This window comes from Chaetodon trifascialis, chromosome 3, assembly GCF_039877785.1.
Source record: "Chaetodon trifascialis isolate fChaTrf1 chromosome 3, fChaTrf1.hap1, whole genome shotgun sequence".
NCBI lineage: Eukaryota > Metazoa > Chordata > Actinopteri > Chaetodontiformes > Chaetodontidae > Chaetodon > Chaetodon trifascialis.
Window position 1 is genome coordinate 15,832,142 of NC_092058.1, and position 26,652 is coordinate 15,858,793.

Below are 26,652 nucleotides of genomic sequence, written 5' to 3' on the forward strand. Positions count from 1 at the left end.
TGACTGTAAATTTTTGGTTTAAGCATTTTCTAAAAGCCAAGTTATGTGTAGCATATTCATATAGTGGAGATTATGAATTACCTTTGCTCGGATTTTCAGTGATTATTTAAGGTAAATAGCTGCCTTGTGTTCAAGCAATTGATAGACCAAGGAAGGGGTGTGTCTTACAGCTTTCGTCTGACATCTGCGCTTGCGCAGTACTCTGACCGCGCAGTTCCTTTTGCTCTAGACGACGTTTGAAAGCTGGCAAGGCGAGCACGTCTGAACGGTCTGTGGTGCGTTTCCATCCCATCCTGACTGAAATTCTGAAATTCACTGGAACGGTAAGCCGCCCCGATGCTTAAATAGTTTTCATATCCAGTAATATGCTATGCAAACGTGTAAACTGGGTAATAGCCCGGTATTTTGAGGGTGAATGCGTTATGTTCCGAAATTAGCTAACTTTATGGTTAGCACAAAACATATTAGCAAGCTAACGCTAACGCTAGCAAGCTGTCTTGGAGGGGACCGGCTGTTGGATCAGTCTATTCACTGGAATTGGGATATTGCTTTCCATGCTGCTTTAGATAGTGTTGCTCGCTATATTTTCAGTTTGGGGCAGTGGAGCAAGGGCTAACCTTCGTAAAATCAAATTTTATATAAAATCAAGTTCATGCGATATCCTGACCACCATGTGCTTGTATATGAACTCACAGAAGACTAGACAACCTTTACACTGCTAGCTGTTACATTAGACTGCATAAACCGATCTGGAGTCAGCGGGGCCAACTGAGCTAATACCAGATTGAGGCGACGTAGCTAGCTAGCTTAGCTGCTAGCAAGCTAAAGTCAACGGCAGATTGAATGACTGAAACTAGCAGCGGAGCTGTAAACTTAAAGCTACTATCAAGAAATGCTTTGACTTGTTAGGTGGAGCAGTGGAACTCTAAGACGTTTTAACCTCGGCACGGTTTATTTCAGTAAGTACACTTAGCACACATTGGGTAACTTTTAAGTAATGTGATCTCGCAAGAACCAATACACGCTTTAATAACGCCTGGCTAAAATTTGTGTACAGGATTACTCAGCATTTAACATTAGATAAAGTTCATCCATATAATATAATGATATATTATTGTTAGCCTCGTGCGGAAATTGCTGCCAGACACCGGTTTATTTCTTTCAGTCATTCAGTCTCTGGTTTTCTCGTCTTTAGTTACGAGCATGGAACTGAATGACGCTAACCTACAAACCCTTACCGAGTTCCTCAGGAAAACACTGGACCCAGACCCAACAGTCAGACGTCCAGGTAATACAACTCAATGACCTAATATTAACTTACATATTTTAATACAGTTCCTAAACAGTGTTGCTCTCATTGACCTATTTATGCTAACTACTCACTTGATCATCTAATCTCTGCTTTGCAACACCTTATTAATTTCTTGTGTTTCTTAGCTGAAAAGTTTCTTGAATCTGTGGAGGGAAACCAGAACTACCCCTTATTACTACTCACCTTACTCGAGAAGTCCCAAGACAACGTGATTCGCGTCTGTGCCGCTGTTACATTCAAGAACTACATCAAAAGAAACTGGCGCATTGTGAGTCTCACCAAGTAACAGCAAGTTTACATGTTGGTAACTCTGCTCATACCTGTTATCTGGTATATACATATGTTTGCTGTATATAAAATAACATTTAGTATCAGGTGTGAAGAGAACCACTGTTATAATAGGCTTGTTGACTATGCTACATTTGCAATATATTTTCCCAAAGGTTGAAGATGAACCAAACAAAGTCTCTGATCCAGACCGGACAGCGATCAAAGCAAACATAGTAAATTTGATGCTGAGCAGCCCAGAACAGATTCAAAAACAGGTACATCCTCATGTGTCACAGTGCCTCAAAGGGTCTGATTTGAAGGTTTGAAGAAAGATGGTCAAACAAGCCCCTGTTTATCCTGTGCATTTCCACAGTTGAGCGATGCCATCAGTATCATAGGAAGGGAGGACTTCCCTCAAAAATGGCCCGATCTGCTAACCGAGATGGTGACCCGCTTCAGAAGTGGAGACTTCCACATCATCAATGGAGTGCTTCGTACCGCACATTCACTCTTCAAGAGGTAGAGTGCACTTCTTAATGGTTATAAATGTTTTTGTGATTGACTTCAAATAGAAATTGTCAAATCTTTTCTGTGCACCTTATTTTCTTCTAGGTACCGCCATGAGTTCAAGTCAAATGAGCTTTGGTCAGAGATCAAATTAGTGCTGGACACATTTGCCCTACCTCTGACAGAGCTGTTCAAGGTTTGTCATGACTTACAGATCAATTTCCACAGCACTTACAAGTAACCCATTTGTTACAGAACATCTAACAAATATTGAAATGCTTGACACAGTTCTGATCACATTACAGTATGACACAGTATTTATTTTCTCTCTCCTCTGCTTTAGGCCACTATTGAGTTGTGTCAGACTCATGCTACAGATGTCAATGCCTTGAAAGTCCTCTTCTCGTCCCTCACACTCATCTCCAAGCTCTTCTACAGTCTTAACTTCCAGGTCAGTTCATGTTTCTTTGTATTTCAAGGCCTTGCTGTTTTGGACAGTTGCATTTTATCTTCTGTAGCAAAGATAATCCTTTTTCCCCTCCAAACAATAGCACATCACAATCCAGACCTATCTGTGTGCGTTATTTTCCCTTTATACATTTTGGTGGCATTTATTGCTGTGGACATGTTTGAAGTTGCACCCAAGATGAATGTTAATCATAAAATCATAATATGAAGCAGCTTTTTTTGTGGTTCTTGATGGTCAGGGAAGTCTGTATACAGTTGTACACCCGGGTGTCAGCACCTCTTTGTCACGTGCACAACAAAAGTTAAGTGAACAGCAAATGTTTGGGAGCCCTGTAAGTTGGTGTGAAGCAGCAACGTTTGATAGGTATATTGGCTGCTTGCATACAGTTTGTGTACAGCTTGTGTGAGGTGTCCTGTGTTGAGGGCCTGTGAGTCACTGCTATGCATTATGTTTTCATTATTGACAAAGTTTCTTGTCTTTGACATGCATGTAGCTAAACAATACAAGTGGTGAGTTTTTTGTCCTCTCCTGTGCCATAGAAGTCGATATCAGCAATAGCTGGCGTAGGGCACATGAGATGAGATGGAAATATTATACAGTTACAGAAGTTTCTGCATTGGATATTTTTCACTAATTGAACCCCCAAGAGCCAATCACCATCAGCCTTAAAGAAATAAGTTGGTATTTGTAATCATCCAAAAGAAATTCTAAAGTTTCACATTTTCATTTATTGTTTTGAATCGGATATTAATGCAGTCAAATATTGATTGATTAAGTGTAATGCATTTGTAATTATTGTAAGGCAATCATGCAATACCACCACTAGTGAAGTGTGTGATGTATTTTGCACCATGTAGCGCTCAAGTCAGCTTCTGTTGTAGTAATTGATATTCACATAAATCAGGGATGTGACGTGTTTGCTTATAGCTGTACTCTGTATTATTACACAGGACCTTCCAGAGTTTTTTGAAGACAACATGGAAACCTGGATGACCAATTTCCACGGCCTGCTGACTTTGGATAATAAACTCTTACAAACAGATGTGAGTTATTCTTTTCTTTTTCACTCATGCATCACATTTTCAACACTGCTGCGCTTCCTCGTGGTTTTTAACATTTCCGTTCATGTCTCTGTAGGATGAGGAGGAAGCAGGTCTCCTGGAGCTGCTGAAGTCTCAAATTTGTGACAACGCTGCCCTTTACGCTCAAAAGTACGATGAAGAATTCCAGCCGTATCTGCCACGCTTTGTCACCGCTATCTGGAACCTTTTAGTTTCTACTGGCCAGGAAGTCAAATATGACCTGGTAAGAGAACTGACCCCTGACTCTGTGCCTGTGTTCTTTCTGAAGTTCATTTCCCCCTTGCTAACAAAACACCTTCTCCTTGTTGCAGCTCGTAAGCAATGCTATCCAGTTCTTGGCATCAGTCTGCGAAAGGCCACACTACAAGCATCTATTTGAGGACCAGAATACACTCACTAGCATTTGTGAGAAGGTCATTGTGCCTAACATGGAGTTCAGAAGTAAGTAAATGCTTTGTTCTGAGTCATCAGATTGCAACAAGAAATGTCATCAGTAGTTGACAGATTCAGGATTCTGCCTGCTCCGACACAAACGTGATTCTGACCAGATTGCCTGTAATTCCTGATTAGGTGCAGATGAAGAGGCCTTTGAGGATAACTCTGAGGAATACATCCGAAGGGACCTTGAAGGATCTGGTAAGTATTTTCATCATTATCTGTTTCCCTAATGTAAATTATTGACATGAATATGGGAAATTATATTTAATTCTAACTCATATTTTGAGTTTGACTCTTCTAGTCAAACCCCATGTGCAGAATTATTTAGTTAGCTAGTTGGTTAGATGGAATACTTGCATCAATAGGTTCCCACATACAGTTTGGCAAATACAGGACAGAAGTATGCCAATGATAACCACATCCCATATTGTTAACGATTTCCCCGTCCCTCCTCAGACATCGACACTCGTCGTAGGGCGGCATGTGACTTGGTGAGAGGCCTTTGTAAGTTTTTCGAGGGCCCCGTCACAGCAATCTTTTCTGGCTATGTGAACTCAATGCTGGCAGAGTACGCCAAGAATCCTGGAGAGAACTGGAAACACAAAGATGCTGCCATCTATTTGGTCACATCATTGGCATCTAAAGCGCAGACACAAAAGGTATCGTTAGGTTTTAATTGTCTGTGGACTATTCAATATATAACTGCAAATGCACTGAGCATTAATTCACTGCGTTTGATAATAATTAGATTAATTTGCTCATTTTTCTCACCAGCATGGAATAACACAAGCCAATGAGTTAGTGAACCTGAGTGAATTCTTTGTGAACCACATTCTCTCAGACCTGAAGTCCCCCAATGGTAAGAATACTTACTCACTAAGAAGACTCTTACAATTCTCAAGACGCTTTAGAAATACAAAATGTATTATGTGTTAGATTTGGCTGATGAGTTCATGTAAACACTGGCAATCTGTGACAGCACTTTAACTGTATTGTCCAATTGTGCAATCGTTCTGCAACTTGCAGCAGGATCAGCGAAATCTGTTGTGATTTGAATGTCCAACATTGATTTGTGTATACACATTAATCAAGCTCTCATTGTTTTATAGTTAATGAGTTTCCAGTGCTGAAGGCAGATGCCATCAAGTACGTCATGATCTTCAGAAGCCAGGTATGAGCTGTTAATTTATCCACAAGTTGTTGAATTTCAGAAGGCAAACTGAGTGCATGACAGAGGGCTTCCTCTCTGTCCTTTTCCTTCAGCTTCCTAAGGAGCAGCTGCTGCAGGCAGTTCCTCTACTGATAAGTCACCTGCAGGCGGAGAGCACAGTGGAGCACACTTATGCAGCCCATGCTTTGGAGAGGCTCTTCACTATGAGAGGCCCCAACAACACCACACTGTAAGTATCAAGCAGTATAGTAAAAGATGCTGGCATTTCAATTAACCAAAGCAGTTAAATTGATTTGGAACGACTAGATTGGACAAAACTGGACAAACTGTACATCTCAACCACATTAGGTGAAAGAGAACATTTAGTAAATACGTAATATTTACTAATATGTTTAAAGTACCCATACCTAATATTGGAAAGATTGCCTTTTGAGCCCATTTACCTTTTCTGCAGGGATCATTTCCATGCTGCATTCACCAGCATCATTACAATAATAGCAGTCCTATTCACTTAATAACAAAAAGGAAGAGAAAAAAAAGGTTGGGTTTAGGTTCAGCTGAGATGAAAAAAGGCAACGTGTGGGAAGACAGCTCAGATTTCAGCATCCATCTCTGTAACAAATCATTCTTTCTCTGTGTGTTTCAGTATCACACCTGCAGAGATTGGACCTTTCACTGAACAGCTGCTCAACAACTTGTTCAAGGCACTTGCTCTTCCTGGTTCTGCAGAAAATGAATACATCATGAAAGGTAAACCTGTCTGTCCTGTCACCTAAAAGCCCCCCATTAATGTTCCCCAGTCTGTGTCAGACCAGCTCCAGAGTTAAGTCGCCTCATCATGTCTTTGTTTTCTTATCTTTCTTTTCCATTTTTAAAGCCATCATGCGCAGCTTCTCCCTGCTACAGGAGGCCATTGTTCCGTACATTCCCACTCTGATTGGTCAGCTCACTCATAAGCTCCTCTTAGTCAGCAAGGTAACACACGCTTTGTGTCTACTTATGGATACAGACAGATTCACCAACATGCTGGTTTGTTTAGGCAATACACGTGTCAACTAATTTAACATCTGTCACCCATTTTCAGAATCCCAGCAAGCCTCACTTTAACCACTACTTGTTTGAGTCCATGTGCCTGTCAATCCGGATCACCTGCAAGGCCAACCCCACCACTGTCAGTAGCTTCGAGGAAGCACTCTTCCCTGTCTTCACCGAGATTCTTCAGAACGATGTCCAAGGTGTGCCAGTTACCTGTGGAGTTTACTTATCCATGTCTAGATGATATGCTGAGAAACACGGCTTGCAGCTGATAGAGGCAACTCCACTCATCGTTCTTTTGTTTGCTGTTGCAGAGTTTCTTCCATACGTGTTCCAGGTGATGTCTCTCCTCCTCGAGATCCACTCCAATTCTATCCCCTCCTCCTACATGGCTTTATTCCCTCACCTGCTGCAGCCTGTGCTGTGGGAACGGACAGGAAACATCCCACCTCTGGTGCGCCTGCTTCAGGCTTACCTGGAGAAGGGAGGTGTCACTATTGCCAGCAGTGCTGCAGATAAAATAGTAAGTATGGTGGTGTTTTAATTGTCTGCATTTAATAACAGTGATTATATCTCCATTTGTTTCATTAACATATATAAATCGGATTTATTCATTGCTTGACCAGTATGTTGACACTCGGGTCCTGTTTTGCTCATCTTTCCTCTCAGCCTGGCTTGCTTGGTGTTTTCCAAAAGCTTATTGCCTCTAAGGCCAATGACCACCAAGGTTTTTACCTCCTCAACAGCATCATAGAGCACATGCCCCCGTAAGTCGATTACAGTTGTGTTCTCAGTGTCAAAAGCATCTGTTAAATGTAGTACCTGGTGAAATTGATTTGTTTAGGTCATGACGTATTTTTTTAAATTTTTTTTTTTTATCTTTCCATTGGCAGCGAAGCTATCACTCAGTACAGGAAACATATCTTCATTTTGCTCTTCCAGAGGCTTCAAAGCTCCAAAACCACCAAGTTCATCAAGAGTTAGTACCATCATCTTATTACAAACCTTGATATTCTGTTAAGAGCCTTTGAACTCAAGAATTGACAGCAAGGTTGTTATATCATCAGCACTGTGCAAATTATCACCAGTCCTACTGTCTGATTTCAGTGTTACACTTTGCTTTCTTTTTTCCAGGTTTCTTGGTGTTTGTTAACTTGTATTGTGTCAAATATGGAGCGATTGCACTGCAGGAGATTTTTGACAGCATCCAGCCAAAGTAAGTCTGTTTTCTGTATAACCACAAGATGTTGACAGAAAAGTACACTGTTCTCTGACTGTAGTTTCAATATCTTTTTTACTATAAAGCAGATCTCGGTGTTATATGAGTACTGTGAAAGTATCAAAACTGACAATCAACTGAGAAATGCACATAGCCCGTATTCAGAAACTGTGCATGAAAGTGAGATGTCAGGACTTCTGTAAGGCTCAATCAAGAGGATGCAGTCCCAATTATACAGTCACTGCCCTCAGTATGGCTGCGGTTCCAAAAAATATGGCTATGAGCTAATGTGGAAACACAGTGGGTGGTTCGTGCTGTGGGTGGGCTTAAAGGGACAGGCACTAGTGTTTCAGACAAAGGCTTAATTAAGGTGCTGTAGCAATGGACAGTGTGAGAAAAATGTCTTTTGAACATTAATGCATGTTAACATTGTCTAGTAGATGCCAAAAATAAAAGTATGAACCTTTAAATAAGCATAACGTGGGAACTTCAACACTATAAAAGACTCAAACTGGCTGTCCCCTTGAATTTGCTGGTCCACTCAAGCTATTGAAACCTGTTTTTGTCACTGCAAAGAAGTGCCAATTTCTAGAAATAAAACATTTTCTGAAGGAGTACTCCAATATCAAACACTCAGCCCTTTTGAAGCTTGAAAGGTGGCGCGTTGTGAAGGATGGAAGCTGCAGCCGGCTTCAGTTCACAGCCCAGCACAGTTAAAAAAAAAGGTGTTTCTAACCTGCATCTCATCATCCTGCAACAATACTTTATCCCCCACCTCAGAGGGAAAATGAACACAGGTTTGTGGATCAGGTTGAATTAGATTATTGATTGCAATATTTAAAGTTATGTTAAAACAAAATTTGTATAACAAACTATAATACCTGTCTAAAAACAGACCAACAGTGAGGAAATGGGAGAGGTAGAGAGACAAACTGGTACTGATTTGAAAGCATGCTGTTGACTGGAACTGTATGAATGTCTTTATATGCACTGATACTGTATGGTGAGTAATGGCTGCCTGAATCACCACCCTGCCTGTAGTGTAGTAAATGTATCCCACAATATTTCGTGGTCCCAACACCTTTGCAGGTGTCCAGGGTATCATACCTATAATATAAGTGCTTGCTCATGGGGGAGTTATTGGGTCTCTGTAGAGCAGGCATGTCCAAACTATTCCACAAAGGGCCGAGTGGCTGAAGGTTGTCTTTCCAACCAAGCAGCAGCACACCAGACTTGAGTCATTTCATCAGCTGATCTCAGTCTTCAGACAGCTGATTGGTCAGACTGCATCCTCTTGATTGGTTGGAGGAAAAACCTGCAGCCACACTGCTCTTTGTGGAATGGTATGAACATGCCTGCTGTAGAGTAAGAGTACGGTCTGTACCTACCCTGTTTTGGTGCTATATAATTAAAATTGAATTGAACTTAATGAAGTGCAGAAGCAAATTTGCAGGAAATAAATGACAATAATATGAATCCTGTTATGTGTGTGTGTTTCAGAATGTTTGGTATGGTGTTGGAGAAAATAATTATTCCTGAGGTGCAGAAGGTGTCTGGAGCCGTTGAAAAGAAGATCTGCGCTGTTGGCATTACAAAAATCCTTACTGAATGTCCTGCAATGATGGACACGGAGTACACAAAACTCTGGTGAGAAATCATCCTGAAGGAAACAGAAGCAGTACGTATGGAAGAAATGCTCTCCTGATGCATACTGGGGGAGTGTGTTTCATCATTTTTTTTCTTTTGGGTTTTGATGTTTCTGTGCAGGACCCCTCTGCTGCAGGCACTCATTGGTCTATTTGAGTTGCCAGAAGATGACAGCATCCCAGACGATGAGCACTTCATTGACATTGAGGACACACCTGGCTATCAGACAGCATTCTCACAACTAGCTTTTGCCGGGAAGAAGGAGCACGACCCAATTGGAGACGCTGTCGGCAATCCAAAGATCCTGTTGGCACAGTCACTCCACAAGCTCTCGACAGCCTGTCCAGGAAGGGTATGTTGAGACATGCAGGAGATATTTAGCAGATTATGCCAAAATGTATAAATTCATGATAGTTTTGTTTAACAAGAAACATTAAGATTATTAACTTTAAGTGCTGATAAAATAAATAAATATGTGATTTTGTGTCTTGTGCTTTTGGTGCAGGTTCCCTCGATGCTGAGCACCAGTCTGAATGCAGAAGCCCTCCAGTTCCTGCAGGGGTACTTACAAGCAGCCACTGTGCAGTTGGTTTGAACCTGATGTGATGCTTTTCACCTCACATGGAGACCACAGTACACTGCGGGAGTAACCACGGTGACCTCAGGTCACACAACAGACCTGCTTTGGCTGAACTTTAGTCTTTACAGATTTGTTTGATTGGTTTGACTTGAAAGTTGTTGATGGATTTCCCTGAGAAATGATAATGTTGCCTGAATTAAGGGTGTGTTCCCTGAGACAAGTTTTTTAAGGGTTTTTAAAGACATGACCAAAAGTTTACTTAACTGAAATACTGTTTAGTGTTTGGGCCCTTTGTTTGCTGTGTGGCAAAGCTAACAAGGACTTGGATATCAAGTTCTGATACAGTTGTCAGTTTATTTCAATAACCGCTGCATCAGCAGAAGTATATTTCAACAGTATTGTGGAATGCTGAACATCTGAATAGTACGGGAGGGATTTCTTTAGCGCTTCTTTTGTATGTTTGAATTCCTTTTTACAGTTATGGAGACTGTACTCTGTGGCTCAAACATAAAGCTTCATATTTTTCTGTTGCATGTTTTCTGTAGATTTGTTCATGTCTAGTCTTTGTTTCTGCACTGTTTGTTAATGTGAATAAAAAGAGGCACTTGTATAGATCTGTTCTTACTGCAGTCTCTTTTCTATGAACAGTGTTTTCAAATGAATTTATTTGGGTTTGGGAATCTTACTGGCTCTTTGCCTCCAGGGTTGTGGTTTACTTTTCATTAAGTGATCCCTGGCTGCCCTTCAGATCCATGTATGGTTAGTTTAACCAGAAATCACCAAAGTTACCCTTCAGCCCAGTGTAAAAATAACATGTAGATATTGGGCTGTCCCTTCAGATGACAAATTCATGTACTAAGAATGCAACCCCAATTCCAAAAAGTTGGGACGCTGTATGAAATGTAATAAGCAATGCAGTCATTTGCAAACAAACTTTACTGACAATGGCTTTATGAAGTGTTTCTGAGCCCATGTATTAATATCCTTCATACAATCATGTGTTCACAAAGTGCTGAACCTCTCTCCATTCTTGCTTGTGAACCACTGAGCCTTTCCAGGACGCCCCTTTCATACCCAATCATGATACTATCACCTGTTACCAATGAACCTGTTTACCTGTGGAATGTTCCAAACAGCTGTTTTTGGAGCATTCCACAACTTTCCCAGTCTTCAGATTCAGAATAAGCAGACATTTACAAAAATCAATGAAGTTGATGAGGTCAAACATGAAATACATTGTCTTTGTACTATTTACAATTGAGTAAATGTCAGAATTAGGTCAGCAAATGATCACATTCTGTTTTATTTAGGTTTTACACAGCATCCCAACTTTTTGGAATCTGGGTTGTCATATGAGCCTTTGGTGTATGTATTGGTCCGTGATTGAACAAGGTTGTAAGACAGACTGACAGTGAGGTCTTAGGAGGAGGATTTGATGTGGCCGTTGGAGTTCTTCAGTTCGACATTCTTTATGAAGGGTAGCATGCATTTGTCACCTCCCATGAAGCGATATGTTGCGACATTTGCATCCCAAGGTAGCAGTCTAGAGAAGGAAAACAAAACAAGTTCCACATTCATTTATTGTCTTGGTCCCAGTATATTTATGTAAACATTTCTCTCTCACCAGTAATGGCCTCAGTTTTCCATCTGTGAGTGTAACAGCTTATATTGTACGTTTGATAAATAATGCAAGCAATACTCACGCCCGTGTGAGGAAGGGGATGTACATAAGGCGAGGAATGCAGATCATTTGCTGTTCGGCTAAAATGGCTTTCATTGACTGCTGTACAGTGTAGAGTGGCTCCAGAGGTGGAATTAGACTCCGAAGCTCCTTCCTGGTAGTTATCAAACAAAAACAATACCCAGAATATAAAATAGAGAACACAGCATCTAGTTGATTTCAAATGTTATATATAAAAAAAGCTTTGAAATGATGAATGGACACATCTCACCTGATTTCACAACCTGCAAACATCCCTGTGTCTACAATATAAGGGCAGACTAAAGTGGTTTTGATGCCATCCAGGTCCTCTGCCAGCAACTCGTGTGTCAGTGACTCGTGGAAACCAACAGCTCCAAATTTACTGGCACAGTAATCCTGGAGGAGGAGAGTAAGTACCAGCAGAGTGATCAGAATTTGAATGTCCTCTGCAATGGATTGTAGGATTTGTCTGCTCTGTTAGTGGTGAGGAAGCCATTAATCATGTGTCTTACCTCTACACATGCAGTGCTGAATAGCCCAAGAGCACTGGCGACGGTCACAATGTGACCATGATTCTTTGCTTTCATCTGAGGCAGGAAGGCCTTTGTCATCTGTTGGGGGAGGGGGTGGGGGTTAGTAAGATGATATTAGTATCTCTTAATAGAAATAGAAAAAGCGGCCTGATTAACCCATCACGCCTGTGGCCCCTTGGGGCAAGCTCAAACTCTGCATAGTTCATGGGACAACACTTACTTAGCCCAAAGCTAGCGGGGTCCGCAGGCATGCTCCCCCAGTTGCTATGTCAGTATTTTTCAAGCCACTTGAGACAATAGAACACCTCAAAAATCAGTACGTCATCATCAATATCTATATTTATATTTATATTTATATTTATATTTATATTTATATTTATATTTATATTTATATTTATATTTATATTTATGAAATCTAGACTATCACTTCAAACTGCGTAATATCCCTATTAGCATGGAAATCCTTGATTTGAGGTGACTGGAGGTATAAATAACCCACAGAAGTGGCATATCAGTGTGTTCAGAATTTCATTGGCTATTCAAAGCATCAGTCATCTGCAAAATCAGTTGCAATTGGCTCGATCTTTACACAAGTTTCATATGGCAGATTGTAGTGCCTGGATAAGATAGTGCCTGAATAAAGCAGAACACAAGCACACGCCTGCTAATTTGAAAGAAGAAAACATCTTTCTGTGGATTATTATGGTGTTTTGGACTAAATATTTTTATTGCAGTGGATTGCCTGGATTTTTTTCAATAGTGTCGATTTTGTTGGAGTGTTATCAATCTGTGGATCACTAGGAGACGCCACAGGTGAGTTGCCTCAATGTTGCCTTAATTTTAAGAACGGTTCTTTGTCAGTGGTGGCATATATTGTGCCTGGTGTTATGGTTGTATCTTCAAATGGTTTGATTCACTTGATTCATGAGAATCTTAGCTTTCTAATGGTGTATAAAATGAGCAGAAATGTGAATGTAGTGATGTGAAGAAAAATAAACTATAAACCTCTGACACCTCACCGTCTCACTGCTGCTAGCCAAAATGTTCCAGCTGCGGATTCACAAACCTGAAACATTAGTCTGCGGTTCACTGGCTGATGCTGATGATCAAAAAAATATTCTATATACTGTTATTCTATAAACTGGTTAGGTAACTGGTTAGCAACCTTGCTAGACTAAATAAAACACGGCACACACAAGACAACAACCCCTCATGACAATCTTGGGACCTATAGATGCCAACATTTCCCCAACAATAGAACTTTGCTCCATTGATTTGCCTGTCCAGTCAGAGCGCCTGAGAAGAAATGACACAAAGTGGAAGTTATTTTAAGAATCGACATATTTGCATTGGTGAGGACATATCAAAGTGTTTACCCAGTGCTCCAGAATGCAAATATGTTGAAATCTCCCAGCATATGTGGGTAAACCAGTTCATTTATTGACTGCTGATTAGAGCTGAGCAGAAAAATATTGTGTGTTTAAATGGTGCATATTCCCAAACTACCAGCCTCAAAGACAAAGCTGGATGACCAACCGGACAAAGTGGGTAATGGGCTGGAAATTGCTGTGTGGCGAAGCTAACAAGGATTTGGATATCAAGTTCTGATACAGTTGTCAGTTTATTTCAATAACAGCTGCATCAGCAGAGGTATATTTCAACATCTGAATCTTTGTGTTGCCACCTTGTTTCAAGACCTTTATTATTTAAAATGATACTGTGCTCATGTGGTCCAACATTTCAAAGCTGGGACCATGTAGTATTAAAGTATTAGAGTACAGTACAAAACGCACTGAGAGTTAAATAAGAGCCATTCAGCTCATTTTTGCTCACGTAGTAGGGTCTGGGGCAGCTGCCAACTGCTCCCAGCAGAGAGACTTTTTCCTTTGCCAGATCGGGTGCATTAGAGTTTGGAAGGTGTTTTCATGAACCGCCCACTGAGTCTGTGTCCTTGATATTTGGTGTAAATGAGCTTACCATTTTATTGTATGAGCATGACTGAGGCTTTAAGAGGATCAAGGGCATAATCACATGCTCTTTTAAGTGGTGGGCTCTCCTAGGCTCCTTTTATTATGGGGATGAGTGGATAAGGTTAATTGTAAACTCATGGTGACATATAACAGTCATGGGGGTATTGTAGTGTGATGCACCGTCTCTGCTGCGGCACAGGCTGCTCTGATCCCTTCACACATCAGTGCACAAATACTGACCGAGCCAGGGGAGGCCCATTGTGAATAACTGTTACATAACTCATGTCAGGCTGGTACAGTACGCTAGCTCTGTGTCCAGCAAAGATGGAGTTTTACAATTTCAGTTGTGCGCAAAAGGTGCAAAGCCTCACCCAAAACAGCGCGTGGCAGTTCACCAGCAGAGTCCTCTCCAAGAGCTCGTCGGGACAGTCCAGCAGCCTCCGACCGGCCACAACACCAGCGTTGTTGACCAGCATGGAGACCTCCCCGACCTCCGTCCTCACCCTGTCCGCCGTCTCGTAGATGCTCTGACGCTTGGACAGGTCTACCGTGTAGGTGTGCACCTGAACCCCCAGGTCCCGCGCCAGCTTGGCGGTCTGCTCGTTGGCAGCCGTGTTGCAGTCCCACAGCACCAGGTGCGCTCCCTCTTTGGCGAACTCCAGGGCAAAGAGGCGACCCAGCGCGCCACCGGCCCCTGTTATCAGACACAGCTCCCCATCAATGCATTTTAGCCGCGGCCGGAGGAAAGTCTGGATGACGGCGCTCAGGATGGAGTAGATTAGGTCGATGAGCATCAGCAGCAGGTCCACTACAACAATCATGATTCTCCGGTCCGGGTTCAGGAGCCACACAAGCAGACCGCCAAGCTTTGGAGTAGCTGCTTCCGTGTGTGGCGCGGGATTGGATGGACATTTTATATAACTTGTGTGTGCCGGATTAGGACTCCGACTGATGGTGGCCACCAATAGGCTAGAAGAGCTTTTGTCTGATGACCGCGGGGCTGAGTGACTTACCCGTGCACATTAATAACTGTTCATGAACAGTGGCTGAGTAAGACTGAGGCAGGGATTAAGACTCAGGACCAGAGCCAAAGCGTCCATTTTACATCATCAGACTCAGAGAGACCCCACAGGTTTACCTCATTTTAACTTTACATATTTTTATTTAATGAAGAGCTTGTTATTGGTGAGTCAGTTCAGATAAATGCTGGCACAAACGCCTTCAAACCACTTCTTACTTCAGGACAGCTAGATATTTCTGATCCTTAAGATGTGAGCATTAATTCCAGGAGCCTTCAGTCTGATTATAAGATACTATGTTTTGTCCTAAATTAAACTACACAACAGTACGTCTGAAACAATTAGCTGATGAACTGATTAGTGGATTGACAGAAAATTAATTGGGAACAGCTCTGAAAATCCTTTATCATTTTTTCAAGCTAAAACATTTCATGGTTCCAGCTTCACACAAAACAATCCATAATCCATGGAATCCATAATGAAATAATCAGCAGAGGCAGTCCTAAGTAGTCCACAAAGTAGTTAAAAATGAGCTCCACCTCCAGCAGTGAAAAGAGTGAAATCCTGCTGTCACATTAATGCTTAAGAGTCAAGTAAAAATAACACTACATTGTACACTGCACTGAGTACTTTTACTTTTTAAAGTACATTTTCCTTATAATACTCACATACATTTAATGACATTTTCAGTGCTGGACTTTCCTTGTAAAAGAGTATTTTTACACTGTGGTATTAGCACTTCTACTTAAGTAAAGGACTTGAATACTTTCCCCTCTGCTGATTTCATCTGAACTCCACAGAAGGAGGACTTCAGTTTGATTCATCCCCCATCACTTACTCTGGTATTACTTCAGGAAGGGACCTGGTCACAGCACGTATGGAGTGGACTAATGATTACAGTGATCAATAACTGGTAGTTTTAAGACAGACAAAATGTTTTTAAAACTAAATTGGAAAAAAAAAAACCTCTAGTTTTTCTGTGACTCTCATGTCAAAATGTTGTGAGCCAGTTTGCAATGAACTCTGAGTCAACCTCTAATTATCTAATTATCGTGTTTCTGCAGACTTTTCAGAATGATCTTTGGTGTTTAAAGGCCAAAACACAGTGAGGAGAAGCAACAGGGGACTTTCCAGTGTTCAGCGTCACACAAAGGTGGACGTCACTGAAAACAGCTGGAGTTATTGTTGTTACTGTGATCATGCCTCCTTTGTCTACAGCTTGAAACATGAAGTTTTCAGTCATATTTAAACACGGGCTTTCAAATCTAAAGTATGTAAACCAAATGCATTCTCCTTTCATAAATGTTTTAATGAGCAAATGTTCAAAACATGTTTAATCTCTGTCCCTTTGTGCTTTTAGAGTTGCCTGAATAAGATCACAAATAACACTGTGGTCATATGTTAAAAAAACAAAACAAAAACGTAATACATAACTTTTACTCTGAGCCTATGTTTGACTTTTATGTAAGATTTTAACCCCCGGCCACAACAGTACAGACAGCAGTAAACCACTTTTCCACAAGTACAATATTTTTAGTATTTGATCAACAACTCGTCAGCTCTTACGTAGACATTCCTTTCATTTGTTATAGAAAGTTATTTTCTGATCCGTGATGTGAGGTGGATTATCCTACTCTGAGTGAAATGTTAAGGTGATAAACTTCTTAGCACGTGTGCAGAAATCCCTAATATGCATTCTCCATAAACTCACATTTTTGGATAAGTGCTCCTTTTCTTCTGCAGGTTACATTTCACATCTAATTTGATTGGTTTGATTAAAACGCTTCGGCGTACTTGTGACTGAGGCTATAGTGGTTTTTGCTGTCATTTTTGCTGCAGAGAGGTTGTTGTTCGTGGAAGTTAAGAGTGTTTGTGTCTTGGGAAAAGCCTAAAGTTGTGACTAGTATTGACTGTGATGTAATCCTCTTCAGCACTTTGGTCATGATGTTGGGTGATGTAATATAACATAACAAATGGGAATCTGTTGCCAGCTTTGGAAGAGACTTTCACTGATATCTACTGTATCAGTTGATTACAAATGTTTACATGCTGAGGGCCTAAAAAGGTAACTGGCCCCCATCCAGCTAAGGCTTTCATGGGGTTTTTTAGTGAGATAGAGTGTAACTAACCGGGTTGAGTTTAGAGGTCAAGCCTATGAGAAAAACAGCTGTTTGCATGAACTGGAATACTTACATTAGATGTGGCTAAAATGACTAACCGATTAATTAGTTATTCTTACTGCAGAAAATTAGTGACAATTTTGATAAGTGATTAATAATTTCACTCATTTCTCGAGCAAAAATGCCAAACATTTGTTGGTTCCAGCTTGCCAAATGTGTTTTCTGCTTCTCTGTTTTTATCTGTGTAAATGAGAAAAACAAAACACTTAAAGATTTGGGAAATCATGATTGGCATTTTTATTTATTTATTTATTTATTTATTTATTTATTTATTTATTTATTTATTTATTTATTTATTTAAGGTAGAGACCAATTGATTGTGAAAATAATTGACCAAGTAATTAATAATGAATATAGGTTTTAGCTTAAGCCCTATAATAAAATATTTAAAGATAGAATTTAATTAAACAATTACTTCATTTGTCCACTTTCAATCCAATCTACACAGTGATCATCTTGTTTTACGCTTATACAACCCTGATGCCAAAGAAGTTTGGGTGCCGTGGAAAATGTTAATAGAACAGAATCCATTTTGACATAAACTCAAATGAAAACAGTACAAAGACATCATCAACTTCATTGTTTTTTGGTAAGTTTCACACAGTAGGCCAACTTTTTTGGAATCGGGTTTGTATTTTACTTAGTAAAAACAGGAATTTAAAACTACGCATGTTAGGTCCAGCTCTGTCCTGCAATGGCCCCTTCAACCTGGTGGAGGTGTTAAGAGAAAGCAGGATGATGGCTAAGAAATCACCCCTGATGGAGAACATGTCCCTCTCCATGCAGGACACTCTAGCAGCACTGAGCTCATTCGGTGACGGGCTGCTTCACCCGCAGTGTGTGAAGGTGAGGTCCTGCAGGTCCTTCCTTCCTGCTCCTGTCAGACTTTAAAATTAATACTGCTCCCAGGAGACCACACACATACAAACTGACAAATTCATTCAAATTCACTCAATATCATTGTATACTAAACAGTGCAATATCAATATTTCCTGTGCGCATTGTGAATGCATTATCTGTTTTATCTATTTATCATATCTTTTTTTCTGGTGCTTCTTACTGTTGAACTATCCCTCATTTTCCCTGCTGTGGGTTTAATGAAGGATTATTTTATTTTAGATTGTGTTAACATGAATGTCAGAGTACATTAATATAGTCCTTGTTGAATTTAGAACCTAACACTAGATGGTGCTGTTGTATAAGGTACTCAGTTTCCAACCAGAAATAACAAGCCCAGGTATTGCACAATCTCACTGCTTGCTCTCATGGATTACATGCATTCAGTGGTTTTGTAAAAGCACCTTTTAGATAATAAAGTGAGGCTCCACCAGATTATTGTCTTTTATTAAGCATCAGTCAGTAAAAGGAGAAAATTGCTTCAAAATTGCTCATCATAGACATTTTCCTATAGCTTCTCAGATGATATTTACAAGTACTGTGTGTCAAAGTTTAGTAGCGCTACATGCGTTGAACAACAAGAAACCACAAAGATAATAAAGTCAACTGGTACAAAGTTTGAAACTTTACAAAACAAACATGTCCCCAGACACAGTAAGGGCAGCATACAGACCTGTGTGAGTCCAACAGAGGTGATTCACTCCCTGAAGAAGGGGGAAGATTCTGAAAATTAAGATTATGTGTCTGTACTTGGCTTAAACCTCTAGTGTGGCATATTGTGCTTAAGGAAAATGACACTGATACCTATTGACAGTATAATAGCTTGTGCTTTTTGGAATTGTACTTGAACCAATGTGCACCTTTGTACGCTGACGTTTTTTATTTGCATGGTCACTACACAGCGGAGGATTTAGTAAAATCAATAAAGTGCAGTTCAGAAAACAAGAAAAGAAGTTATAAAAAGCAATAAGGACATTGTTAACATTCATCCAACAGAGGAAAGAGTTGTTACTTTTTAAATAGACTATGGCTTGTTTTGAAGGAAGTCGACTGTGATGAGAGACTCAATTCTAAAGATTCTGTCAGTATTTACTGCATGTCTGACTGTTGTCTGATGAATGTTAATGAATCTTCACTGTGTAAGACCCTCTATTTTTTTTTTAATCTATCTAGTCTTTTCTTCTATCTTGAGTGCCTTGAATAGTGAAAGCCATATTGCAGTTTGTCAGTTTGACATTTTTATCCCATTACCATGCAGCGTTAAGGGTTGGGCTGCAACAAATCCCACACACCAGCGACTGTTTGTATAGTTTCCCTTTTTGTCAGCCTCTTTTGTTACAAAGTTTGTTCCTCAGAGCTCCATGACACCATCTGACCAAAGACATTGCTGTAACTGAGCCTTTCCTGTTGGCCCAGACCCTCCCTTTGCATGCCCGGGATGATATTTATAGAATCACAGAAATGAACACATCCTCAAAAGGATGCCTCAACCAAACTGCCATTTTTGCATTGTCATTCTGCACAAAAGACTCCAGCACAAGGCTGGTCCTTGTAATGGAAAAACACAGGAGTGCTGTGTGAATAATCTGGCTGTGTAACTAAGTTTCTCAATGGCAGAATTTGATGGCTGTTATCCAATCTGAGGGGATGTTTCACCTTCTAAAAGGACAAACAAGCTGGGAGAGCTCTCAGGTAATGTTTGAATGATCATGTTTATGTTAAAGAGCTATTTGGGCTGAAGTTGGACATGTGGTGAAGGAGCAGAGTGCTACAGCCGTCATTAGGGATGTCAGTTGTAATCAGGCTGACAGCTCTGCTGCACAGCTCTCTCTGTCACACGCTGCTTGTTCCTATTCCATTCACATTTCACACTCACTCCCTCCACAGGAGAAGGTGGCTGAAGTGAACATCATAGCAACTGCACCTTAGTTTCAGGCGTGTGTTGCTGTGGCCATGCTCTGCCTTGATGAGATGTGTGCATCTTTCTAAAAATAGAGTGAAATAAAGGGATGGAAAGAGAAGAGCATAGATGGATGAACACACAAACAGAACATAAATGCTGTGTATATTTGAGTCTTTAAGGGCTCCATCTCTTCAAATTAGCTTCCTTGCTCACATCAAGTGTGAGCCATCAACTCATCCCAACCATCGCCATGGAAACAGCGGCTGTTCACTCTGCTGAGTGAGCGTGCACCTGTTTGTTTTTGTGGATCGGGTCTTTTTCATGCAAATGTTGGGTGCATTTAAGTGTAAGTGCATAGGAAAGACATTAGAGGGAGTGGTGTGGATATCTAATATAGCAGCCTGAGAGCTTGATGACCCAGTTCACTGTGTGTTTGCTTTATTTGCTGTACAGTTTGTTTAATTGTCATTTGGGCTCTATTAGACGGGGCTCAGGGACAGATTCAGGATGCGGAGCAGGCATTTGTTAAAAGCAAAGGCACAGAAATATCTAACTTATATTATGTCTAATGATTGCAAACAGCCATACAGAGAAAATACTACTTTTGTAAGCACAAAGATGCACTAGTAAAAATAAATGCTTTGTAGCATGCTTGCATGATATGTTGTAAAGTTCATAATGTTAGAAAACCATGCTTCCATGATTAATGTAACAAAGAGCATGAGAGCACCAGATGATCAACACCCAGATCAGTCATATGTGTGGAGTCAGGTGCGTAGAGGAAAGCAGGATGCAGAATGTTTGGTTGAACTAAAGTGGCCTGCAGACACACAAGGTGCCTCTGTGCTGTTTGTGTGCCTGAGAGGCGAGCTGTAGGTAGCTGTAAGAGATGTCATGTGAACTCACATGGGCATAATGTTTTGGATTTCTGGAAGCAAACCACTTGCCAAGATCCACAGTGTGTAAATAATCTAATTTAGCTTCTCGAAATGGATGTAAAATAAAGTGCTGTGTTGTCTCTTTTAGTTCTCTGTCAACAGCTTTCCTCTCTATAGGTCAGTCCTCTCCTCTCTGCACTCTCCATCTTACACATCTGTGCCGAATGAGCAAGTATGGCTCCCTGAAATATATCAGCTTCTGTCGTTTAGAAAAGGAATAATTGAATTTTGAGATGAAACAGTAAAACTTACTATCATCCATATGAGTTATCAGAAAGAACAATTCTTTGGTTCTTCACATTGCACAAAGGGTAAAAGGGGGAGACATTTACTGGGAGACAGTAGCAAACAATACAAATTTATCTACTACAGAATATCGTCTAATAAATGCAACTCCATCAAAATAATGCAGTACATGTACTGAAATGCAAAACTATGAGATTAGCACAATATATTCATCTACGAGTCCATTATTTTAGAAAATATCTTAAAAATATAAATTTTTTTTAATTCTTTACCTTGTACAATAAGTGTGTTTTCTTGTAATATTCTACTTTTGTAGGTATACATGTACAGTATTCACACTCACTACAAAACTGGCTCAACATAGAAGATCTCTGTGATTTTCAGTGTTGTCTTTCCAGCCAGAGTGATGCCCACAAGCACTGTCATTTTATATGAAGTTCAGGTTATCAGCTACAATAGGAATGGTGACTCCCCCGAAACACCTTTGAGAAAGTTTCATTTTAACACAAGATTTGTTTTTTTTGTTTGTTTTCGATTTTCTCCAGATTCAAACTCGGATTACACCAATCTGAGGGCACACACAGACATTTAGAAACAATGAAAACAAGTAAACAAACAAGAACAAAGAGGTTTTTTTTCGGTGTTCATGATAAAAATGATTATCACATTAAGGTGCTCTCTCTTGGGCACGGGAACGGGAGCAAGAAGGAAATCGATGGACGCAGCCTCACAGTGTCTCTCTGTTTTGTTGAAACGTATTCTGTGCAGTAAAAAATGTCGCTGAGCAAGACACTGAACTCCTGTGCAACAGAAACAGACTGAAACACTTGATTCTCCCCAAGTTCACGCTTAAGACAAGAGACCAAGGACGCTACATTACAATAAATATACTGTATATGAAAGATACTCGCTGCACACTCTTATATATGTGCTGTCCATGTGTCTGTCTCTTTCACTCATACAAACACAAATATAAAACATGGGTGACAACATAAACTAAGGCCAGTTTTGAGGAAGGAAGTTAAAGGAAGCAAGCTATACATTTTCCCAAAACACTATTGCCTTTGTAATACCATAATTATACGCACTATAACCATAACTTAAAGATAAATGTAACCTCCCCCCTGTTTGCAATGTCATGTTTCAATGCCCTCTGTGCTTTGCTACTAATTAGACAGCTTTTGCTATAGTGGCTTTAAAGTGGTATTCAGGGTCAGAAAAATAAGTTTTACTTATAAAAAACAATTATATTCTCTACTCTCAACACTGGGCTGTAATTCATTTTCATGGGAGAATCATTTTGTATTATTATTCTTCAAATGTTCCTGCAAGTGTTTTCAGTGCCATTCATATTCTTGGGAAGATCAGTTTTACTGAGTTCACTGTGCTTCTTATTTCCCCCTCTGCTTCCTCCTCTCCTGTACGTCATCCTCCGTGGTCTCTCACGTATTGTTAACTTTAAGCATTAGAGTGGCTTGCTTCACCCTGAAGTGGCTGTAGTTCCTGAGCCACATGGTTCTCCTGTCCGTCTAGCGGCAGTGTGCTGTTCCCCAGCTTCCTCTGCAGGCCCTCTGTGTGGTTGGACCCTTGCTGGAAGCTGGAGTGATGGCCAAACTTGGGGCTGGCTTTGTCCAGGAGTCTTTGGGATGGGTTATTGCCTGAACCATCATGCAGGTGCTCCTCCTCATCTGTGTCAGCATCAATGAATTTACTGATGGATGCATCGTGGAATGTGAAGATAGTGGGCAGTATATTCTCTGGGCTTTTGGTGGGTGTCCTGCTGCTGGCAGTTGTGTAGATGGACACCTCAGGGCTCTGGACTGATGAGCTGTCTGAGGGGGCCCCTGTCCCTGAATCCTCCCCACTTCTGAAGTTGACCTTGAGTGAGCGGCTTCTGAGCGGGTTTTTGAAGCGCAGACCCGTTGGGCTGTCAGAATATGGTCCGGGCTTGGTGCTTTGTCCAGTTAGGGGTGTAGTGGTGCCCTGGGATCCTTCATGCTCATTCTCCACGGTGGGCTCCAGGCCGGGGTTGGTGCTGACTCTCCCTGGCATGTTGCCGACGGGGCTGTGGGAAAAGCGAGAGCTCTCAGGAAAGTCAGTGGCACAGCTGATGAAGCTATCAATACTGGACATGCTCCTCATGTCTGTGACTGCCTCTGCTGTGCTTGAGATAGCTTCAGTGGGGATGCTTCCCATCTCAATTTCAGCTCTCTGCTTAACTGCTTTGGACAGCTGCTCTTTTTCCCTGCTGTCAAGGTTGGGTTGTGACTGGGCCTTGGCCATCTTGTTGTACATCTCCTCCAGTTTCTGTGCACTGAGGTGCTGAGGGCTGTCAGAGGGTTTGACCTGCTCTTGGTAGTTTGGTTCAAGGGTCTTGGTGGGGCTGCTGGGGATCATCTGTGACTTAAGTCTGGGTGTCCCTTTCGGCTGACTAGGAGACACATGATTATCATGCACCTTTTGCTTCTTTCCATCAGTATTTTCTACCATTACATCCATGAGTTCTACACTGCGGCCAAATGCATCTTTAATGTTCATAGAGACAATGCTACCATTTCTCTTAGCCCTCTCCAGAGCCTCCCTTCTTTTGATGGCCTTCTCCTGCCTCTTTTGCTCTTTGTAGAACTCAGAGAAGTTGTTCACAATGATGGGAATAGGCAGGGCTATCACCAGTACTCCAGCGATGCAGCACAAACCTCCAACTATCTTTCCCAGCAGAGTTTTTGGGTAGATATCTCCATAGCCTACTGTTGTCATAGTAATCGTAGCCCACCAGAAGGAAGCTGGAATGCTTTTGAACTTGGTGTCCTCTTCATCCTTTTCTGCAAAGAAGACAAGACTGGAGAAGATCATGATACCCATGGCCAGGAAAAGGATGAGCAGGCCCAACTCATTGTAACTCCTCCTAAGAGTGAAGCCCAGAGACTGAAGACCTGTGGAGTGACGAGCCAGCTTCAAAATACGCAGGATCCGCATGATCCGAAAAATCTGAACCACTCGACGGACGTTCTGAAACTGCAGCACACTCTTGTTGGATTCTGTCAGGAAGATGGTGACATAGTAGGGCAAGATGGCCAGCAGGTCTATTATATTCAGAGGACCCTTGAAGAACTTCCACTTGCTGGGGGAGGAGAGGAAGCGAAGCAGGTACTCCATGGTAAACCAGGCAATACACACAGCTTCCACATGGGCCAGTTGTGGGTTGTCTGAGGACTGGCCAAACTCATCTGTGTCCTGTAGCTCTGGAAGGGTGTTCAGAGACAAGGCAATGGTAGATAGCACAATGAAGAGGATGGAGACAATTGCCAGGATCTGCAAAACACAGAAAACAAGAGTGAAAAATACTGAGGAGTACATATTAATATTTGAGGAATTTACCCCAGTGCTGTAAACCCATCTTTTGCCTTTTTACAAGGGTTGTAATGTCAGTCAGTCCACCACTGAAATTGGTCTAATCTTAAGTATCTCAAGAATTATTGAATGGACTATCATGAAATTCTGTACAGACATTAAAGGTTTCCAAAGGATCAATCTTGACTTTAGTGACAGGCTCTTCTAGTGCCACCATGAGGTTCACGCACATACTTTTAGATGAAATGTCTCAACAGTTATTATATTATATTGCAATGAAGTTTGGTGCACATGTTCAACATCAGCATGGCAGAATTCTCAAGTTAGCATGCTGATTTTAGCATTTAGTTCAAAGCACAGCTGTGCAATACACCCTCCCTGGGCTGCTAGCATCTCTGTAGACTATTGTTTAGTAATCTGTAGTTTGTAAAGTTCCCTTGAGGGTCACTTTGAAAAACAGCTCTCTTAATTAAGTCTGAGGGAGTGCTGGTAAAAATACAAATTTGCATACCAAGAAAACATGGATGGCTTCAGACCCATTGCCTGTTCAGTCCAGTCCTTTAATCTTTGTGGAACAGGCTGTGAACGTTTGATCATCAGTTCATAACTGTGCTGATGACGGTCACCTACACTGAAATGATTAAAAGATGAAAAGACTGCACTGAATATGCAATAACTCTGAAGCCATCTCTTTTGTGTTTGTGCAAGGGTCCTTCTCTTTACCTTGAACCACACAATTGTAAAAACAAAAAACAAAAAAAAGTAGATCAAGACAGTATTTATACAGCATGCATTACAATTCTGAAGGAGTCATTTTGGCCCTTTGCAGTTTTGCAATGTTAGTTGCAGAAGCTAGCAGATGCCTACACTATACATGCTGAAAGTTAGAGCGCTCCACCAAAGGGCAATAGTGTTTCACTGATGTCAAAGGAAGAAGGTCAGTACCGTGAGAAACCTCATTTCAATATGTCAAACTGTGTGCGGTTCCATTTGTGACACTAAATTGCTTTACAGAACTAAAATATCCCAACCAGTGAGGCCATTTTCTGATGATATTAGTCCACGGCCCATTTAACTTTCGGGCTACTTTCTCCAAAGAATTCATGAAATGTCATGTCAGCGTTTCAAAAGAAATAGGGTCAGAGCTAATGTGATCTCTGGGGTGGATGTTTTTTTCTCCTCTTCAAGTCTTGATAGTACAGAGAAAGACAGTGAAGGCGGGAGACAAGAGAGAGAGTTTGAGATTGTATTTATGCATTTTTTAAAACCCCTGCCACACTTGTTCTTCGCCATCTACCTTTCTATTCAGTCTGTCCCTTCAACCCCTCAGTGCTCAAGGCTACAAGAAAACCACAATGTATTGCTTGTTTTACAAAGCACACCATGCAGGAGACCTCTGAGGCATTGAGCCACCTACTAATGATATAATCTGCTGAGTACAATAGGGTTTGGTCATAGTGCCGGGGATTAAGAAGGCTGCACAGTTGTGGGTGTGTCAGTGTGCCACACCTATTATTCCTGTCCCACAGTCGGCCTCAAATCCAACACAAGGTCACTGTGGAGGCTGTGTCCCAGGCTGCTGGCAAGCAGGATTATTCCCTGGCACCAATCAGCAGCCATAATCTTTAATTAATCTCGACAGGTGACTGCTTGTACACCTACCTTGGCCTTTGAGGAGACAGGGACTAAGAGCAGAGAAGGCCTGCTGTGGTGAAGGTGAGAGAGGGCTGGAGGAAGACTAAAGGCATTTCAACTTCAGTAGCCAAATGGTTAAACTGTGAGAGTGAATTAAAGGGCAGACAAAAAAATTAACTCTATCAGAGCTTTCCCTGAAATAGCCTGCCTGCCCGTCTGGATCCCACGAGACCCAAGTGATGGATGGAAATTCTCAATTACAACCCATTAGAGGTCGATTTCTTTTTCCTGAATATGCACACCCAAGTTTAAAAAACAACTCATGCCAACAAGAAACATCACTATTAACAGTAACAGACGTCACAGTCACTATGTCCAGTGCTTTCTGAGGATGTGGAGGTCAGATAGGTTATCAGAAAGTCTGGAGACTTTGGACAAGGAAACTGTATGTGCATTTGCAACATTTCAAAAGACAGAGACAAGAGCTGCTGAGCCTCAGTTCTAACATGGACCATCCAGTGGAAAGCACACTCATCAGATCAAGACTA

General features: G+C 41.2%; 3 protein-coding genes across 3 annotated transcripts in view; 1 reads left to right on the forward strand and 2 right to left on the reverse strand.

Annotated features, from left to right (window-relative positions):
- Positions 1-213: 213 nt before the first annotated feature.
- cse1l (CSE1 chromosome segregation 1-like (yeast)) lies at positions 214-10,344 on the forward strand. The gene is made up of 25 exons (XM_070959650.1): positions 214-323; positions 1,196-1,288; positions 1,438-1,580; positions 1,756-1,857; positions 1,956-2,101; positions 2,195-2,285; positions 2,433-2,540; positions 3,509-3,601; positions 3,696-3,863; positions 3,952-4,081; positions 4,211-4,276; positions 4,535-4,737; positions 4,853-4,937; positions 5,188-5,249; positions 5,342-5,478; positions 5,896-5,999; positions 6,127-6,224; positions 6,334-6,484; positions 6,599-6,807; positions 6,954-7,051; positions 7,178-7,263; positions 7,419-7,500; positions 9,004-9,150; positions 9,271-9,502; positions 9,656-10,344. Exons 2-25 carry the CDS (start codon positions 1,204-1,206, stop codon positions 9,743-9,745), a joined length of 2,916 nt encoding a protein of 971 aa, XP_070815751.1. The 5' UTR covers positions 214-323; positions 1,196-1,203; the 3' UTR covers positions 9,746-10,344.
- LOC139329362 (retinol dehydrogenase 10-B-like) lies at positions 10,067-14,931 on the reverse strand. Its single transcript, XM_070959651.1, has 5 exons — positions 14,307-14,931; positions 11,945-12,043; positions 11,683-11,828; positions 11,434-11,565; positions 10,067-11,273 (listed from the first exon to the last, which is right to left on the reverse strand). The coding sequence occupies exons 1-5, from the start codon at positions 14,754-14,756 to the stop codon at positions 11,150-11,152; spliced, it is 951 nt and encodes a 316-aa protein (XP_070815752.1). The 5' UTR covers positions 14,757-14,931; the 3' UTR covers positions 10,067-11,149.
- A 3,530-nt stretch (positions 14,932-18,461) lies between these two features.
- LOC139329363 (potassium voltage-gated channel subfamily B member 1-like) overlaps positions 18,462-26,652 on the reverse strand; it is a 36,380-nt gene continuing 28,189 nt past the window's right edge. Inside the window, exon 2 of the mRNA XM_070959653.1 lies at positions 18,462-24,430. Within this exon, the coding sequence (XP_070815754.1) occupies positions 22,577-24,430 (1,854 nt within the window). The 3' untranslated portion in view covers positions 18,462-22,576. The remainder of the gene's footprint in view (positions 24,431-26,652) is intronic.

What these genes read in the sequence shown, in the direction of transcription:
- cse1l (XM_070959650.1), top strand. Translation starts at nt 1,204, where the DNA reads ATGGAACTGAATGACGCTAACCTACAAACCCTTACCGAGTTCCTCAGG. An exon ending in AAATGAATACATCATGAAAG is followed by an intron (nt 6,000 to 6,126) that starts GTAAACCTGTCT and finishes CCATTTTTAAAG; the next exon opens with CCATCATGCGCAGCTTCTCC. An exon ending in ACGGAGTACACAAAACTCTG is followed by an intron (nt 9,151 to 9,270) that starts GTGAGAAATCAT and finishes GTTTCTGTGCAG; the next exon opens with GACCCCTCTGCTGCAGGCAC.
- LOC139329362 (XM_070959651.1), bottom strand. Translation starts at nt 14,756, where the DNA reads ATGATTGTTGTAGTGGACCTGCTGCTGATGCTCATCGACCTAATCTAC. An exon ending in TTTGCAGGTTGTGAAATCAG is followed by an intron (nt 11,566 to 11,682) that starts GTGAGATGTGTC and finishes GATAACTACCAG; the next exon opens with GAAGGAGCTTCGGAGTCTAA. An exon ending in ATCCCCTTCCTCACACGGGC is followed by an intron (nt 11,274 to 11,433) that starts GTGAGTATTGCT and finishes TTCCTTCTCTAG; the next exon opens with ACTGCTACCTTGGGATGCAA.